General features: G+C 40.8%; 1 protein-coding gene and 1 pseudogene across 2 annotated transcripts; one reads left to right on the top strand and one right to left on the bottom strand.

The window, feature by feature from the left end:
- Nucleotides 1–4,703: 4,703 nt before the first annotated feature.
- Nucleotides 4,704–13,251, top strand: LOC148726239 (uncharacterized; annotated as a pseudogene). Its single transcript, XR_015989839.1, has 3 exons — nt 4,704–6,017; nt 8,792–8,965; nt 11,343–13,251. The product of XR_015989839.1 is annotated as an uncharacterized LOC148726239 (transcript).
- Nucleotides 13,252–16,595: 3,344 nt separating this feature from the next.
- On the bottom strand, nt 16,596–17,093 carry LOC148726238 (uncharacterized). Its single transcript, XM_088728689.1, has one exon. The coding sequence runs from the start codon at nt 17,091–17,093 to the stop codon at nt 16,596–16,598; it is 498 nt and encodes a 165-aa protein (XP_088584815.1).
- Between the last annotated feature and the right edge of the window lie 2,928 nt (nt 17,094–20,021).

Raw genomic sequence — 20,021 nt, 5'->3', positions numbered from 1 at the left:
AGCAGGATTGCTGCACTAAGAGTATTCGATTCCTTAGGCAGCAAACAAAACGTTATGTACTGGCCTCTATGGAAATATTACGATTCTTTTTCAAAAAATTTTAAACAGTTTTCATCAGAAAATTTTTTATACATATTTGATGAAGTTTAACTTACCTCGCTTAATCGAATGTTCCGTCTCCTTACATTAAGGGATCAGTTGCAAAGAAATTTATGAAGGGAAATTGAAAGTATTTTTTTTTTTTGGCTCACTATGTTAATTGATTAATTGGTAATGTCAATATTGTTTCCAAACTAAGACGTAATGTGATTTGCTTGTTGTTGGAGTTTGTTGAAACTGTGGAGAACATTATGGTCGTAGACCTTTTTTTAACATTTCTCTCAGTTAAGTAAAAATTTAGCCAATTTCAATCTCTAGTAATTATTTTTAAGTGTAGCCGAGATAATACATCATGACAAATATCAACAGATGATGGAAATTCTCTCGATACTGACAACTTTTAACTCATTTTGCTTTAAAGAAGAGACTTTAAAACGAGATCTTGAAATCCACGAAAGTAGATACAATTTGACTTGATATGTCTACTTACCGTTGTAACAATGAAAGTTCTAACACTGTTTCTATTTCTAATAATGGGACATACAAGTGTATCACGATACTCACTGTTTCATATAACGCCTACAATGGGTAAACGACCTTATTAAAACATTGCCTGTAGGATCCCATCATTAAATAAAATCTTGCATTCTGATTGGTAAACGAAGCGAGGTATTTAGCGTAGAATTGCGAATTGAAAACGAGGCTAAGTGATATTGTTTCTTATTTACGTATACATAACAACTATCAGTAATGCTGTTTTATTTTTACTTGTTTCCATTCAATTATGCCATTCAAGGAAAATCCATTACCTGACTCGTGAATTCCACGTTCAATTTCACTTGAAAACCAATAACGCACTCATCGCTTCGCGATTCGTGCGATATCGGTTTTCGCGTGCAATGTAATGAGGAATTCACGAATCAAGTAATGAACTTTCCTGTAATATAGGCTTCCTCTGATTTCTGAAACATTTACAAAACCCTCCTAGAATGCCCTCGCCAAAACTCAGAGCAGAAGAAATTGCATTATATTTACTTGCCCTTTACATTCCCATACATATCATTTGACTTTTAATCTTCTAATGATTCACCATATATCAGGGCAAATGAAAACAAAGCTTATCCGATACAATTGGGTTCTGAGACGACTCCTGTATTTTGTCGCATGACCAGTCTTGGCGCATGCGGTAGGGGTGGATGGACACTGGTTATGAAAATGAACGGCTCACAGGTATACAGCTACAATTTTAGCTCCAAATTGTCTTAAGACTGTTAAGCGGTAAAGTTCTCAAAATTTCACTCGCCGCGGACAATTATTATGTGGAGCTTTTGCTCAGGATTTTTAGCATTGTTGTAACCACAACGTTAGAGGAGACACCCGGGAAATACAGCCCATGAAGAGTTTTCAGTCTATTAATGAGATCCTCTTTTGCTTATTGGTACTGATTAGAGAACGTTTCAATACAACCCTCATCTCTGGAGCACCGAGGAAACCTTCAATGTCGACGGAGGAAAGACTAGGTTTGACTCACAAGAGACCAAGTTACCGACCTACTGGAACACCTCCTTCACCAAGATCTGCCTCGGTATGAAGATCGATCAACATGTTAACTTCATACTTATCAACCAGCAAGCTAATTCCCTCTACTTATTAATCACTGATGGAAACCGTCGCCAGACCTCTTTGCGCCTTGACACGTGGATGAAACTGATTGGCTCACTGGCATCGTTACAATCCAATGTCAGGCTACATGTGTTTAATGTGAAGTGCTATAGAGATCTAAAGAAAGCTCGGATTGGAGTCGTTGGAAGCAATGAGAACGACTACAGTTCTTGTGACTCCAGAATTGGGTTTGTAATTGGTACGGGAGCTATACGCATTGATTCCAACTCCTGCGGAAGTGTAATGTATTTACTTAAAGGGATATCAAAGCGATGGGGTACATCTTGGTTCAATGAGAGAAGAGCCAGCAATAAAATTGTATTTCAAGGTCACTGCCTGGTAATGTAAAATGATTCCTTCCAGCGCATAGTTTGACGCGTGCATGCTAACAATTTTGTTCCTCAGACTCTTCGTTTCCTCAGTGCTTAGTTACTGTAAAATATAACTTTCTAGAAATGTATAGGATGCCCAGTCATGCTGTCAAAGTAGTTGAGTTTGTAGGAGTTTAGTATTCTTTATTTCTGTCGGTTAATTCTGCAATACAGGGTAAAGAACTAGAAATTTTCAGTATCACCAAGTTACTTGGGTTTCATCTTGACAGCAGCCTCTCCCGGAGCAAGAACATGACTGTGATGATCAACAAAATCTGTGAGAGGCTAGGTCTATTAGAACGTTTGAAGCCGGCAGTTCCTAACTTCAAGTGCAAGGTTTACCTTTTATAATACTTTTGTCCATTCATTAAAGGATCCTGGGATTATGGCGCATCTGGGGCGATAGCTACGTCACCCTCTCTTATATCATATTCCGTCGACAGAAGCGCGCTGCAAACAAAATTACCCATGATGCTCCATCAAAAGCGCTGCTTGCCGAACAGGAGAAAGTACCTAGAATGAAAGCCCAAATAGTTTTTAAGGCACGGAATGGCATGCTGCCGAGCTATCTCTCTGAAAAGTTTCAAAGATTCAATAATGTTCACTCGGGGAACACACGAAAGAGTTACAGAAACTTAATTCTACCTCGAGTTAAACACTCATATGGACAGCGTTCGTTTGCTTTTGTGCAGCTAGAATTTGAAATAGTCTTCCCAATAAAATAATCCTGAGCTCAGTCATCAAAAAAACTAGGAAAACAAAGTTACCAGGCTAGGTTAGTTTAGTATCCATTGCAAAATAACTTTGCATAGGCGATATGTAGAGAACATTTTTTATCATGTTCCTTTGACAAACCACCACTAATTTTTTTGGTTTAACTATCGTTAGATCTGCACAAAATAAAATGTTCCAATAAAATATCTCTGAACTAATGTGTGGGTTCGGGATCTTTGATTGGATTAAACGGACACACGATCACTAGAAATCCATACCGTTCACAATACTCAAGTCATCTAACAGAGTTTTCTCCAAAAACAATCTACAGCGGTCATAGCCCAGTTTTTTTTATGACACCTATGGTGCCTATAAATGCAGGCCATGAACTGGGCCATTTTCCTGTGGTGCTTCATCCACAGTGACGGAAATCAATAATCATGCTCTTTCAGTAATATTATTATTAATGACTGATCTAAAGACAAACTTTGCCATATCTTTTCATATTTTCGCCTTAAATAAAGTTATCAATTTTGTGATTTAACGTTCATGTAAAGGACATTTAACTCCAGCTATAGCTAAACAGGTTTCTATTGATAAACGCGTTAGCTGTGATTTCTCTGTCGAATACCGGCAAACAATGCACAAGATTGATGAACGATGAAATAGAAACTTAAAAATCCTAATCATGTGAGAGCCCTCATGATACAAAGAGAGCAATTCCTACAACTCATAACGGCGTTCAAACTTTCAACTCCCAGTTATTCTTACGGAACATAACTGAATCATTATATAAGCTGAGGTTAAATCTCGAGGAATATAACTGTCAGGAAATACTTTTCTGGCACAGAACCACTGGGACTGAAAACCCAGTTGCACCGTGAAAAATGCAAGGAGAGTCGTGCCACTGGTTTTGACGATCTCCTTTGGTGAATATAAAAGCACATTTTTCACTAAGGCAGTTTGGTTCTCCTTGCGCCCATGCTGTGAACTGGCCCGCCAATGGAGTATCGTCCATCCATTAAAATTCATTGTCCTTTTTTCTGTTCAGTCCATTCCATGCACTACCATTTCTCGCGTTCGGATGGCTCATTATCAGGCGAAAGATGAAGTCGTTCTCATCAGCAGATTTGATGATCGGCAGATGTGCATCGTGATTTTGACAAAACGCGAGAGCATCGCTCCAGTTTGTTGTTGGGGTGTCGTGAATGAGGTAGCAGGAACTCCCATGACGATGCCAACCTTGCGGACACTCCTATTGGTCAGTACAAGTGGACAAAAAAATGAGACCACATTATCTCCAAATATAATCATCATGACAATGAGCAAAGAAGGATGGAACGTGACGGCTAACAAACAGCTTCAACAAACTATCTTCGAGTGTTATGCTAGTTTTAATAACAAATAATTTTTCAGTAAACATGATAGAAAGAAATGGAGAGGAAATTGTTATTTCCACCGATGGATCAGATGATCGTAACAATGGTGACTCTTCGAAATTAAAAGCACAAAGGCCATGAAGCAAGTCATAGATGGGAAACTAGCGGCAGACAATAAAAAGAAAATCTTTACCATCTGCTTTTAGCCCTTTGACGCTGATAGGTTAGAAGATTTGCTATAACTTAGTGCAATGGATTTTTGCTATCCTCCTCTGACTACATTGATGTTAGTTTCTAGCAAGTTAAATTTGGGAAAAGTTGTAAATTTGATGCAGCATGTTCTATATTCACACATTAATCAACTTTAATAATTTGGAATATTTAATTAGAAACAACTGAGCAAATATACTGCATCGAACCATCTGCTGGGGTTGATTAAGAAAGGAAAATCAACTTGCGCTCCCGCGCGGTCTATCGCACCATTATCGTGTGGCAGACATTCTCTCCTTGATGATTATAAAACCGAAGCCCGAGCTTCAGCTCTCAAAGTGGCTGTGATACAATTTCTTGCAGTTGATACCTAAACTGCTGCTGTTCTAGGAATCATGCAAAAACTTCTAGTTTCATTTGGTCCATTCAATATTTTGGGGTGAGTTTTTAGATATCGATAGGAAGTAACTATCAAGAGATTATTTATGATAAAATGATAACAGTAGTTATTTATCCTAATAAACGTAAGATTACTGACTTTTTGACTCGCAGGAATGGGGAGAGGAGGAATGGGGAGAGGGAGCTAAAACAGTCTGTATCCCGCTTTCAGAGTTCGTTAAATGCAAACCTGCTAAAGAAAAAAAAAGAAAGAAAGTGAATGTGCGAGCATTCCACACTTTTTCAGATATGTTGTGGTTTGCGAGACAAGCCCAGCGGTCAGGTATTCAAGCAAGGTCAAACTCAAACTGCTGTTTTAAGCAAGCAGGGGGCCACAGGTATTCTCGGTATGAGGGTTGATTTAATCAAATAAATATCCTTCCACTTGTGATTAGCATTCGGCCCTCTTACCACTGTTACAAAAATATATGTTCAGAAAAAAAGTTCGGCTAGATTGAAGATGGCTCAGAACGCGGTTTTCTTAAACAACGACTGAGCTCTGTTTAAATAACCAGCCCTCTGTTTAGCTTAGCTTTGTTTCAACTACGGCACCATATGTCAAACGTAAATCAGATAGGCTGTACAAGTGGTCGCTGGAAAACGCCAGCGACACGAAGACTGCCGAGCACGCCTCGAGCATCTCCGATCTCACGATTATAAATGAACCCTGTCAGTCACGTGCTTGTCATCGTCTAAACCTTTATTAAAGAAGTAAACACTTAATAATTTATTGGGGAGTGTTAAATGTTTCAGGGACACTTTTTTTCGTCAAGGTTAGAGCTGGCTTCCTTTCCAATGGGGTTTAACAACATATTGTCCTTTTTCCTATTTAAAAAATCCACCATTTTTGTTCATCGCCAAAGGAACCTCCAGCTTAGATTCTCGTTCATCACATTTCAAAATACAGGAAAATAAGCAACTCATTGGATTTGTTGTCGAGAAGTCTTACTCTCCCACTCTGTTATCGTGTAGTCGACAAAGTCATAGCAATCTGTGGTGTACGTCGATAAACTTCAAGTTTTCCTTAAAGACGGACGATGAAATCGAAGGAAATTGTGGACGCAACAAGCGTGATATCTCCCTTGTAAACGAAAACATTTACTTTAATGACCGCGATGGAGTCATTTTCTCATTTCTCCTGAGGGTAATTACTGTTTTATTGCATTCATTAGTTAAAAGCGTTATACTGAATTTTTATCTATCGCTGACTGAATTCACACCAGTCATTTGATTATCATATTACATTAACAAACAAAACCTTCACTGTAAGCAAAAGCGAAAAACGTAACTCGGTTGAGGCCTTACCCGTAAAAATTAAACATCAACTCCGCAGTAATCTTCAGGTAATCAAACTGAGATACTATATGAATGTAGAATTCAAAAATAACTTAAAAGATATCTTGCCCCAAGTCACTTTGTGAGCCAACTTTCATCTTTTCGTGATTATTCTGAATTTTCAGACTATAACTTCTTCGCGAAAAATCGTACTGAGATTGAATAACTCCATTAGACTGTTTTGAATCCATTCCTTAATAGTTTTCGGCGTTATCCACTTTATCCTTTTTGAGACGGATAAATTAATATGGTTATTGTGCCAGAATCTGCCATTAATTCACTCCTTGTGGCGTAAGTTCTCGTGAAAGCTCAGTGAGGCATAATGGCGCATGAAATTTGCAATTTCAGGAATTTAAATGGCTTCCAACCTGATTTCTTTTTGTATGTTTGTCTCACTTTCAAAGACATCTGGTTGCGTACGTGCTTTGGATTAAAGTATAACAAATAAACAATGTGGAGCTTTTCTATTGAAATTGGAGAATTAAATTAAAAGAATATTTCCCTTTCATAGATCATAAGTGACAAAGCTTTCATCTTTTTGTGTAAAGAGGCTCCCTCCATCATTAGTTTTGAAAATTTCCCGGCAGATTCAGCCATCCTGTCGGAAAGCGATCGATTTAAAACTGTCTGGACATTTTCCAACCATTACTTGGTATCTTCTTCACATGCGAATATTAATAGAATCCTTCAGACTTCTTGATTACGACTGAGTCTCTTTACTCGTAAGAGTTATACTACTTTTGGTAACTTCGAATTCGGAATCTCATTCAGTTTTCCAAGGGAAGATATTTCAACAATCCCGAGTTTTTTTTTTTTCTAAATCAGTGAAGTTGTCATCCTTTTCCGGCTGACTTCTCCTGGTGATGGACTTAAAGAGCTGTCATGTTGATAATTTTGTTCCAGACGACAGATCTTGTATCCATATATGAAAATCGAGGAAACATGAGAAGCAGCTTAAACACAGTTTGTAGATAAAATGTGGAAACTTCACCTGAAATCTTACGTTATCGTGATCGGGAGAGACCCCTCTCTTAACTTGCATATCAACACTTTAGCAATTTGTAACAAAGACTCGGAATTCTTAAAATGCAAGCGTAGGCAAGGCTAAAAAAAGCATATCAGTGGAGACTTTAAACACCAATGAGGACACAAATTGCCTCAAACCCGAGAGTATCTCTCTAGTTTTCATCCACCGACATCTTCAAAACAACTCAATATATAATTGTGTTTACAAAACTTATTTGCATAATTCTGAATATTAACAAAGCCATCTCTTAGACCGTTAAGCTTCGTTTGCTTATCTTCTACATGTTCTCCATGAGTTATGGCGACGCAAAAAAGGAGAATTGGAAAACAACCAAACCATTTTGAAACATGTGTCCGAAACCCTTTTTCACGGGCTATAAGTAAACGAAACTTTTTTTCTCAAACGTTAGTCGAGAAGATCGCTCTTAGCGAGAGCGGCACTTAATTCCATAAACCTCACGTTTTTCTCCCAGCCAACAACGCCAACTTTTTTGTTAACAAAAGTATCAATATGTGAAGTACACGAAAAGACACATTTTAGCCTAAAATAGACCGTTTGTAAAATGGCGTCGTCAAAAAGTGGTATTATTTATAATGAGGCTTTGTGACTGGCTATTGTCGCTCTCTGAACATTAGCATTCCTCTTATTTATAAAAACTACAATTGTCACAATGCGAAGCTGTTTCCCATCCTAATGCGTTTTAAGAAAATTTTCGATATTTCAATCCGCTTGTCATGCCATATTCATGAAGCTTCATGCTTTTTCTCAGTTTTTAACCGGCGCCTTCGAAACCAAAATTATAACAATATAAACCTGACAAAAAGGGTTCCAATATTTCCGTTTTTCCCGATCAATTCTGTCCACAAGCCTACAAGGAGTTCTCTTAACGTCTTCTACTAAAAAGGGATGGAGCTCCATCCAAAAGATTTAAATATTTACCTGACAACATTAAAAATTAATACATTTTGGTGGAAAGGTTTTCCTTAACAAAGGAAACAGACTTAAATCTACTACACCTTCTTTTAAGACCGAGGATAAGCAATATGCATCATACAATATAATCAATATCAGGTTTATTCCATGTAACAAAAAACATGTAACATTATACATAAAACGTTTAATGAACGTCGGGTTACTTCTTCTGGCAAGTTGATTACGTAATCGTTTCTACCGTCTCGTAGAGGATATCACATCCATGCAATAATGTTTTGCTGATCATATTCCAAAATCTTCTGATAAAAATTAGTTTTTCTTTTTCAAAAAGATTTAAATTAAAGCTTAGTTCTATCGGTAAAGTAAAAAAACTATAACTCTTAATGAAAAGTAAAACCGCAATATTGAAAATTTCGGTTGCCATGACGACGCTGTTCTTTTCATACGTGGAAGAATTAATGTTATGTTCACTGTACGCACTGAAGATATCAATTTCTGAAACAGGAGAGATTCTAGCTTCCTCACTGGCTCCGCCTGCTAACAATCACTATGGCCGTTTATTACCAATAGCTAAGGATAAAGTATCATCTCTTTCGAGCGACTATGTTGTCTATTTTCTCCAGGGTTGTCGTATGACCGGTTGCCTCAATGGTGGTACCTGTATTCGCGACATAAAAAGGCAAACTTTCTCGTGTACTTGTCAACAACATTGGATCGGGGAAAGATGTCATATGATCAGTCTCGGCGTATGCGGTGGGGGTGAATGGACGCTGGTTATGAAAATAAACGGCTCTCAGGTATAAATTTGTTCAACTGTAATGCTCTCAAATTATCACTGGTCACGGACAACCATAGTGCGGAGGCTTCGTTTAGCAATCTTTAACAATTATTGGACGAGGTTGAGCAAAATATCGTGATTTGTCCGTGGCGAGCAGATCAGTTATTTGCCGAAGCCGAAGGCGAAGAGTAAAATATCGACTGGACTGGACTATTTTTTGGACCATTTTTGGACCATTTTTTTTACCCTTTTTTGGACCCTTTTTTAGACCATTTTATAACGGGGCAAGCACACTATTGGTACTCAGAGAGGGGTGGGTGCAGTCAATAAGTACTAAGGGAGGGTGGCAGGTAGAGTGTTATTACTCAGGGAGGGTAGAAGGTGGTTGTAATTGTAAACACTACTGGTTAATGGAGCTTTTACTCGATCGTGCAAATTAGTTTAATCGGTTTTTTGACTGACTTTTTGTATATTAAAATTTTTGCGCTGGGCCGCCGCGTTTCCTTAATTTTTTTTGTCATGCGAAAGCGAAACTGTCACGTAAACACCGGATTTTCATTTGTGTTGAAAATATCGAGTTTACGATCCTCCACTCTTGAGCTGCCAGTCTGGCATAGGTTATGCGTATGCCTTTTGAGGCGACTTGTGCCCCAGCAGTTTTCCTTTGTGTATACAGTATCCAATTACCAGATTTATCTATCCTCCTTTGTCACTGATGTTATCAGACGATCACGGAATTTCCGGTCCTTAGCCCTTGACTTAGCCGCATATTGAATTCACAAGCCGCGCATCGCAATTTTACCGTTTATACGTTTACTATATAAAATCATTGTTGGTACAGTCGTACAAAACAAGCTTCTCTCGGGTGTTTCGAAAACGCAGACTGCAGACCTCGAAAACACAGACCTTTAAAACGCAGACCTCGAAAACGCAGACCTCGAAAACGCAGACCTCGAAAACGCAGACCTCGAAAACGCAGACCTCGAAAACGCAGACCTCGAAAACGCAGACCTCGAAAACGCAGACCTCGAAAACATAGACCTCGAAAACGCAGACCTTGAAAACGCAAACCTAGAAAAATTTGTTTTCGAATTTTCGAGGAGAACATTGGTTCACGCGCAGATGTCCAACGTTAAGTGCGGGAGAAACCATATATGGCTAATGAAATCGACATTCGCGGTGTACCACATTCCTTGAACGCAAAAATTCAAGTCCCTCGGCGATATCAATCACTGCCTTGAGAAAAAGCGGCAGAAAATGTTGAAAGGCTTCGCCTGCTTGTATTCTATCAAGGCAAAGCAATAATTCGAGCAGATCTAAACCTGACCATCAAGATCGAATGGCACGAAATGAAAACACTCATATTCCATCATTATAGGAACCGGTTTTAGACCGATTAAAATAATTTCTACGATCGAGTAAAGCTCCATCAACCAGTAGTGTTCACAATTACAACCACCTCTCACTTCTCCCTGTGTAACAACAGTCGGCCTCTCACCCCTCCCTCAGTACTTATAGACTGCACCCACCCCTCCCTGAGTACTAATGGTGTGCTTTCCCCCTATAAAATGGTCCAAAAAAAATGGTTAAAAAGATAGTCCAGTCCAGTCCATAATTTACCCTATCCCGAAGCCGAAGGCTAAGGCAAATAATTGATCTGCGAGTTCCGACACTGACAAATCACGATATTTAACAATTATTCCACGAGCGCGCGTTGGATATGAGATGATAGATAGCCAACGAGGCGCGTAGCGCCGAGTTGGCTATAATCATCACATATCCAACAAGCGCGAGTGGAATAATTGTTTTATTAAAAACGCCCCCAAGAAATTATTATTTTGTAAGAAAAAAGCTGATTTTTTAGCTCTCTTTTGTTTTTAAGCTGACGCGTACGCTTACCATATTTGTAGATTATGGTATATTGGCTTATATACGATAATGGCTAAGCCAATAAAAAGTCTTGAATTGCATTATCCAATAATCCAGTTTTTAATAATTTACAATAACCGAGTTCAATAATTGTTTTATCATTCGATCACCGAGTTTGTTTTCAATTTTTGGGGGGAAAGCGGCAAGCGCGCACTGCTGCCAGAAATCAGATGTTTTCCTTGTTTGTTTTGGTCGATATAATCTCGGAATACTACGCATGAGCAGAATATTATTTGCAGCAAAAACGCAGTTAGACGGTAGCACGCATGAGCAGACCATTACTTGTAGGCAGATATCTGTAGGTCACGTGGTCGGCTCCCAGCCAATGAAAATGGGCGAAAAAATCCGTCGAATGATAATAGCATTTATCTGTCAACAACCTAAGAGGGGGTGCTTAAGTTATACGACCAGTAAAGGCCTTTAAGTCTGTTATCGAAAAATCTCTCTTGTTTATCTACACTGACTAGGGAACTTTTCATTACGATTCTAATCTCTGGAGCAACAATCAAACCTACAATATTGACGGAGGAAAGACTGGATTTGACTCACAAGAGACCAAGTTACCGACCAATTGGAACGCATCTTTCACCAAGATCTGCCCCGGTATGAAGATCGAACAATATATTAACTTCATACTCTTCAACCAGAAGGCTAATTTCCTCTACTCATTAATCGCCGATGGAAAGCATTGCACGACGTCATTAGGTCGTGACAACTGGATGAAACTGATTGGCTCACAAGAATCGTTACAGCCCAATTGCAACCGAGAGGGGTTTAATGTGAGGAGCGATAGATCAGGAAGACCGAAAACTCGCATTGGAATCCTTGGAAACAATGAGAACAACTGCAACACTTGTGACTCTAGAATTGGGTTCGGCACAGGAGGTATAAACCATGACTCCAACACCTGTGGAAACGAAGCTAAGTATGGTAATATACATATCAAAGCGATGGGATACATTTTGGTACAATGAGATAAGAACAAGCAATGGAGATGTGCTTCAAGGTTGCTGCCGAGTTTTGCATAGTACAACCTTCCTTGTTCCTCAGGGACTTAGTTCCCTGACTCAATACTCGGGGCACAGGACCCTCAGCTCCGCATCCATTGGGGCTGGGAACGAGATTAGTGTAATAGGCCCGCGCTCATTCGATGAATTATGCTTTCTTCTTTACAGCTAAAGCTCGCCATCGAAAGAAGTAAATTGTTACTTTTTCAAAAAAATTATGACGCGACTCTCTGTCTTTTTTTTTATGTTATTTCCGTGAAATAAAGGTGGAAAACTTCTCGGGCGATATATGAACCTTCAAAATCTCGAACTACTTGCTGGCTGGCTGGCTGGCTGGCTGGCTGGCTGGCCGACTCACTGAATGAGTAGCTTTAGAAGACTTTTACAGAACAATTACACTTATATTTACAACCTTGCCGTGTGCATGACCCAGCTCTAAAAGTGATAACAAGAGAAAACCATTGACTAAAGCCTCAAAAAGTAAAAAAAATACAAAATTTATCATTCTAAAGCTTCTTCATAAAAAATAAAAATCGAGGCAAACATTCCAACAGTTTTTTACTTTTGCGTCATCAAACCGTCACCCTCATGCATATACGTCTTACCTCTTTCCTTACGGCAATTCTTTTGAAATCTCTGTCGTTATTTCTTCTAGGGCTGGTGGGAATAAGGCCTACCATTACAAATAAGTTCTGACAAGGTTTCCGTGTACTGTCACATGACAAGTCTTGGCGCATGCGGTGGATATGGATAGACGCTGGTTATGAAGATGAATGGCTAGCTAGTAGTGTACTTATTTGGTTCACAAATTATGGCTCTTAGGTCTTTTACAAGACGTTCAGTTAAAACAGTGAACTACTGTAAGGATATCCTATTGCTTACGCAAAAATATTTTGACATTCCAAGATTTGTTTGCTTTATTTACTCATATTTCATAAGCACTTTATCGTTAAGCATAAAAACGAACAGAAGCCGCAATTTTCTTGCAGCCATATGCTTGTCATTGGTCGGGGTGGAGATAAATTACAGCCCGGCCAGTTTCGATGTGCTTGAATGCACTTTTATCCATGCATCCTTCTACGTTTGAAAATCATGACTCACTCAGGTCTTACCGGTAAATTTTTGTAATTATGAACTAATTTGTTCATGCCGTGTCTAGAAAACATTTTACTATGATGACGACCTCTCGAGCAATAATAAAACTTTCAACCTTGAAGGAGGAAAGACTGAGCACACTCCCGCCACAATTACTCGTGCTCTGCAGGCTACAATTTGGAGTTTAAAGACAGTGTCCGCTGAAACTTTCCTGGTTGCTAGATCCTTGAATTCCACCATATATTTTGTCTAGTAATGTCGTCTGTTAAATTTCTTATCGATACACACCAGTCTATTTGAAGAAAGTTTTTTTCTTTTTCATTTCCAATAAGACGTTTGATCAAGAAAGCAGTAACATCTCCTGTAAGATATGCAAACCTTTCAATTGTGTGGAATTTTGTAGTTTTTGTCCGATAAGGAGTCGAAGAGGCTTTTTTTAATTACCGGAATTTTTGCTCATTCGCTGTCAGCCAATTCATCACTTTTAAAGCGAAATATGTTGATGACATAAGACTGCTAGAGCATAATTCGCTATAGAGGCTTTCAAACTGAATGAAAAAACTGGAGATTCAGTGAATCGCCAGGATACAATTTCTCCCAGAGCGTCAACATTTTTGTTGATATTTCTGTTGAAGTACGTAGTGGGGCAATAGCACTGTGCGCTGTTACTATTTATAGACCCGAAATTATGACGAACAAATTGAAATTAATATAGCCTGCAGAGCAGGCGTTCTTGTGGAGTTTGGGCGAAAATTAGGACTTCGGGCTTTCTGTTTTATTTTCCAGACCGCGCGTAAAATGGAGCGAGGTGAATAATTAGAAGGTGGGGGAGGGGGAGAGAAGAGAAGGGAACGTCTGCCAGAAGTACTTAAAAATTTGAATAACCCGTTCGCTCACGAACGGGCGATTCTTATTGGTCCAGTATTTTTTATTCACAGCAGAATGCGCCGTCAGTTTGTTATGTATCACATCCAATATGGCGTTTAGCGAAGAGGAGATAGATCTTGCGTTGAACGATTCTTTAGCTACTTTTGATGTCTTAGAAAACTTTGTTTTAAAACAAGAACAGCAAGATGCCGTACGTCAACTTTCCAGAAATAAAGATGTGTTGGCGGTCTTACCGACAGGCTTTGGTAAAAGCATTAGTTTTAGATTTGGTGTGCGAGTCAAGAAGCTTCTCACGACTGAGAAAAACTGTTGCATGGTTGTCGTTTGCCCTCTGAAAAGCATCGTTGACGACCAGGTTGTCGAGGCCCAAGAAGTTGGCTTAAAAGCAACAATTCTTTCGGTATGTTTCTCTTCGATGAAGCTGGATCGATATTCTCGCTCATATTTAAGCATTCTCTTGATTTCGGTGTAGGTGGTTTGTACATACGAGCGGCTTTATTCTTGCTCCATGCCAGGCTAGATTTGTTTGGCGTATCTAATTGCCGCTTATTTGCACTTTTGGGCTTTTATAGATTTTTACATTGGCCGTTTGCGTTCTTAAGGATAAATGCATGTAGCTGACAAAAATCGCATTTGCGCGCGGCGCTATTAGTTATTACAAAAAGATACAGGTGTATTCAAATGGTGCGACAAGTTTTACTCTAGTTACGAAGCACAGGAAGTGTTATCACAAGCTGCATAGACTATTCCATAGTGCATAGTTATCACAAAAAGACACAGGTGTGTTCACATGGTGCGACAAGTTTTATTCAAGCTGCATAGACTATTCCATAGTGCAACAGAACAAGACATGGCTTCGAAGACGACAGTTGTATTGTTCTTCTTGTTAGGTAATGTACGTTTTTCCGCCGAAGACAACCCGGAAACTTCTTGTTTTTCCTTTTTTGAAACCTTGCAAAATAGGAAGCTCCTTGGATATGTTGCCAAACGGTTTGATTAACCCAGTTTGTTATCTTGCGGTCAGCAATGTCTGAGAAATACCTGGTGTACTTCCTTCAACTTCAAGTTTTCCTCCGAGGGGAAAGACGAAGGCACTTGTGAACTGAACAAGCATGACATGTCCAATAACGAAAACAACAGTTTCTCTGACGAGGAAGGAACGACTTTCTCGCTGTTACTTAAGGTCAGAATTAACATTGTATTTTCTCTGATTATCTTAAGGAGCATTCAATGTTTATGTCTAATAAGCAGTTGTGGAAAGTTAATTTTCAACAGTCCCTCGGCCCTTTATACTTTGTTGGTGACGACTAAATAAGACAGGGATATAATTTAAATAAAATGATACGACGAGACAGAAACTTACCAAGTAGTGAGGGAAATAGGAAAAACGACACACTTAAACATAAACAAAAATAATTAATAAGCCACGCACTGCTATGAGGGCGTAAAACATGACACATATGGGAAAGCGTAATTTATCTAAAGTGCCAAAATAATAGTTCTAATGTTCAGGAGTTCGCTTATACAGTTCGCTTACAGTTCGCTTACAGCTCGCTTAGTTTGTTCGTTCCTAGATTTTCTCACACCCGTTCTCACTTTACGGTGCATAATAAATACTCGAGTCTACATCTCCTGCGGTCTTAGGCGTGGACTTGGAGGCCTGGACACTACACCTCCCCCCTTTTCTTTAGTGAGGCTTGAAGTCTCTGTGAATTGTTTCCCACGTGGATGTTCTGGCTCGTACTGATCTCCGGGGTTCCGATGGCGCGATTGTCGGTCCCCTGTGCGTCTCTTGCATGACTATATTTCCTTCTCCAGGGACCTCCCCTACTTCAATATGGCGGTTCGTTGGTCGCCTGCTCATCGGTTCTTTGTCCTAATCCAAATCGTCGTGCTCCTCCTTTCCAGCATACTTGAGTACCTTACAGTGGGAAGAATTGCGGGATTTGACTTCCTTTCCCCTCTTCATTGTGATGATGCTCCCTTTTATTCCAACGACTGCATATGGTCGTGGATCATACGCCGGGGTCAACGTGTTACCCCTATTCTCTTTCAAAAGAACACGGTCACCAATTTTGATCGAGCTTTGTAATGTGTGTCTGCGCTTATCAGCATAAGCTTTCATTTGCTTCTTGTTTCTCTCGTCTCTTTCATGGAATAGTTCATGGCGCTGTTCTTCCTGGGGAACGACCCTTTCTGGCAGTTTTCTTCTTATCTCTCTCCCGAACGTAGGCTTTTCGGGACTTTCTCTCGTCACAGGTTGGGGTGTGGCATGATAGTTGCCAACCGTCCTTTGGATTTCTTGTTTAAAAGCTTTCCCCTAAATCTTAGCAACCCTCGCGCTCTTTTTGACCGTCTGGATGAATCGTTCGACGTCACCATTTGCCTCCGCCCATCCGGGTGTAACTTTCCTGTGCCCGAACCCTTGTTCTTTGGCATATTTTGCAAATTTGGACCCATTAAATGGGGGGCCGTTATCTGTCTTCACCTCTTCTGGAATTCCATAAGTAGTGAAAACACGTGTGAGCTGGGGAATTACAGCCTCTGCGGATGTACTTGTGACAAATTCTACGACAGGATACCTTGAATACTGGTCCCAGAACACTAAAGGCATGTCCTTATTTGGAAAAGGTCCCGCAAAATCCACACTGATCTTCTTCCACGGACCTGCTGGCAGATCCGACATTTGGAGTGGCTCTCTGGTGTAGCAAGGGATGGTAGCTTGACAAGCTAGGCAATTCCCAACGTTTCGACCATCTTAGCGATTCCGGGAAACCAAACGTGGGCACGAAGCAGTTGTTTCGTACGAACGATGCCCTGGTGACCCTCACGAGCAATTCTCACCATAGTTTCTCTGAAATCTCGAGGGACTATGATCCTTTCACCCCGAAAGACAAGACCGTCAACCTCAGCCACTTCATGGTAAATATTGAAGTACGCTTTCATGTCTAGGTTCCTGTGGTCAGTCTTCCTCTCCCGTATACACATCATTAACCTTTTTAGTTCCTCGTCGTTTTCCGTTGCCTTTACCTGGTCCTCTTTGCTGATAGCCCGGGGAATGTCACTTGCGACCACGAAATTCACGTACTGCTTGACATCCTTGGTAGTGCCTGGCTCCCTTCTAGTGCAGGTTTCACGAGGCAGCGGGTGCCTAGATGTATAATCGGAGATATTCGTCTTTCCGGGTCTATATTCGACCTTGAACTCACAATCGAGCATTCGTACCATCATTCTTTGCAGCCGTATTGACGTCTGATGCCTAGGGTTGTTCAGGATGACTTCGAGTGGTTTGTGATCGGTGACTATTTTGAACGCAAGCCATACATTAATACATGAAATCTCCTGCACGCGAAATCTGCCGCAAGCATCTCTAGCTCGATTTGGGAATAGTTCCGTTCTGCATCTGAGAGGGCCCTGCTTGCGTATTGCACCACCCTCCAGCCTTTGTCACTCGACTCACGTTGGACCAAGGTCGCTGAGATTCCCAATGGACAGCCATCCACATGAACTTCATGCTCTGCAGCGGGGTCAAAATAGACCAAGACTGTGTCTGAGCTAAGGCCTTCTTTCAAAACTCTCGAACGCTTTCTGATGATCTCTCGTCCAGGCAAAAACGTTGGCTTTGAGTAAACCTCTCAGAAGGTCGGTTTGAGGAGCATACTTTTCCATAAATCTCGCGGTGTATTGCACTGTACATAGGAATGAGTTCAGTTCCTTCGCGTTGCGAGGAGACTCGGCCGCCTTGATAGCCTCAACCATTCGCGGGTCAGGGGATGCTCCATCTTTAGAAAACTTCATCCCATAATACACACAACTTTGCTTATTTAATTCACACTTTCCATTGTTAAACGTGATGTTCTTTTCTCTAGCCTTCTTGAATAATTTGTCTAGATTCCGATCATGTTCGTGTTGTGTTTTTCCATACACAAGAATGTCGTCACTGATGTTGAGGCATCCAGGTATGTCTCGGGTGATCTCCCTGCTCACGGTGTCTTGAAAGATTCCACCCGCGGTTCTCGTGCCAAAATTTAGCCTTTTGTATCTGTACAACCCGATGTGCGTTGAGAATGTGGTGATGTCCCGACTGTTTTCTTGCAGTTCCAGTTGATGATAGCCATGATTCATATCCAAGTGGGAGAAAACAGTTGCTCCATTGAGCTCATGTGTGATATCCTCGAGAGCAGGCATAATAGTGTGGGTCCGCGGAATGGCTTTATTGGCCTCTCTCATATCCACGTTCAGTCGAATTTCATTCGCCGTTCTCTTGGGTGCAATCACAACTGGGGATATCCAACTGGTAGGCTCTTCGACCTTCTCGATTACATCATCCCTTATAAGTCTCTTGAGCTCCGCCTCCAGTTTTGGCCTGACGCTGAACGGGATCCTCCTGTGAGGTTGAGCAACTGATGTTACTGTACGGTCAACGTGTAGATCTACCTGCACTCCTTCCATTTTCCCGATCCCCAGGAACAGGCTTGCGTATTCCTCAAGTAATTTGCTTGTGAAAATTTCAGAATCAGTTCGTATTGCATTCGTAATCACCACCAGGCCAAGACTTTCGGCAGTCTGAAATCCTATCAACGGTTCCGTGTTGGTGTTACCTTTAATGACGTGGAACGTTGCCGGGATGATTCTCGTGTTTGACTCTACGACTGCATCGAATTTGCTCATAACTGTTAATGGCCTGGACGGGTTTTCATTCGTTTGGTACGAGCGCAAAACACTTGTCGACTTCTCCAATTTGATCTTATTTGCCAGTAGCTGCTGAAAGGTGCATTCATCCATAACGTTAACCGACGCTCCCGTGTCGATCAGCACTTTGACTTCGTAGTTTTCGATTTCTATACTTCTTACTGGCCTGGGTTTTGTGTTGCTTTCGACAGCCCCAACTTCTTCGATCCTACAAAGGGATTCCGCGTCACTGCTATCTGATTGCACCTCCTGACGAACTGTCTTTACGATACTCTTATTTACTTTCCTTTTACTCCTACTGCATTTGGCAAAATGATTCAGCTTCCCGCATGTGGTGCCGTTCTTTCCCCATGCCTGGCATTTCTCCTTTCCTCCCGCGTGTGGAAATGCGCCTCCACAAAAGTAACACTCTTTGTTGATACCAGTCAGGCTCTTTTGCCTTCCTAAAAAGACCCTCTTCAACTCTTCCTCGGTATTGTTCCTTCGACTTTGTTGCTCCATTTCGATTCTCTTCGCTTGTTTATCCGACAATTCCTGTGCTCTAGCGTAATCTAACGCCTCCTGAAGCAAGTGCGGCTTACTAAGCAAGCGGCGTCTAGCTCTCTTCGATTTTCCCTTTTCAGTTAGCTGCATTCGTATTTCAACTTCATGCCAACCCTCTGGAAATTCACACGGAGCCGCTGCTTGCTTTAAACGCGTGGTGTAAACATCGTACGACTCCTCTTCCTCTTGGGCTAACTGCCGAAATTGGTATATGCTAATAAGATGATGTCTTTTAGGCTCAAAATACTCTAGAAGTTTCTCTCCTGTGGTTTCGAAGTCTTCTCCCATATCCTCTAGTGTGTCGAAGATCTCCTGTACTTTGGGACCAGCACAGTGTATTCATCGCTGCAGCGTATACTTTGAATCTTGCGAGATATTTCCTGAATCGAGTGCCGACCGATGTCGGATCTAGGTCCGGGTCAAACGGTCCGAAGCTGAGATTTGTATCATATGCGGCCATTCGCAGAGATTTCTAGATCGAAACAATTCGATCGAACGCCTATGAGATGATCCTCTTGGCCAATGTAACGTTCTGGAGTTCGCTTATACAGTTCGCTTACAGTTCGCTCACAGCTCGCTTAGTTGTTCGTTATCCTAGATTGTCTCACACCCCGTTCTCACTTTACAGTGCATAATAAATACTCGAATCAACGTCTCCTGGGGCCTTGGGCGTGGACTTGGAGGCCTGGACACTACATCCAGCTCAACAAAAACTGGAGTACGTATGATGCACGATCCTCGCAGTAGATAGCGCTATTTAAGCAATAGCGAAAATCAGACTGGAAAAAAATCAGGCCTGTACGGGATTCGAACCACTGACCTCTGCGATACTAGTGCAGCGCTCCACCAATTGAGCTAACAAGCCAACTGGGAGCAGGCCGTTAAGTTGATACAATGAAATATATGGACTTCATATATTTC

This window comes from Stylophora pistillata, chromosome 7 (genome assembly GCF_964205215.1).
Source record: "Stylophora pistillata chromosome 7, jaStyPist1.2, whole genome shotgun sequence".
In the NCBI taxonomy this organism is placed as follows: domain Eukaryota; kingdom Metazoa; phylum Cnidaria; class Anthozoa; order Scleractinia; family Pocilloporidae; genus Stylophora; species Stylophora pistillata.
The sequence above is the reverse complement of the archived record's forward strand: the minus strand, read 5'-3'. Positions and strand labels throughout refer to the sequence as shown.

What these genes read in the sequence shown, in the direction of transcription:
- LOC148726238 (XM_088728689.1), bottom strand. Translation starts at nt 17,093, where the DNA reads ATGGTACGAATGCTCGATTGTGAGTTCAAGGTCGAATATAGACCCGGA.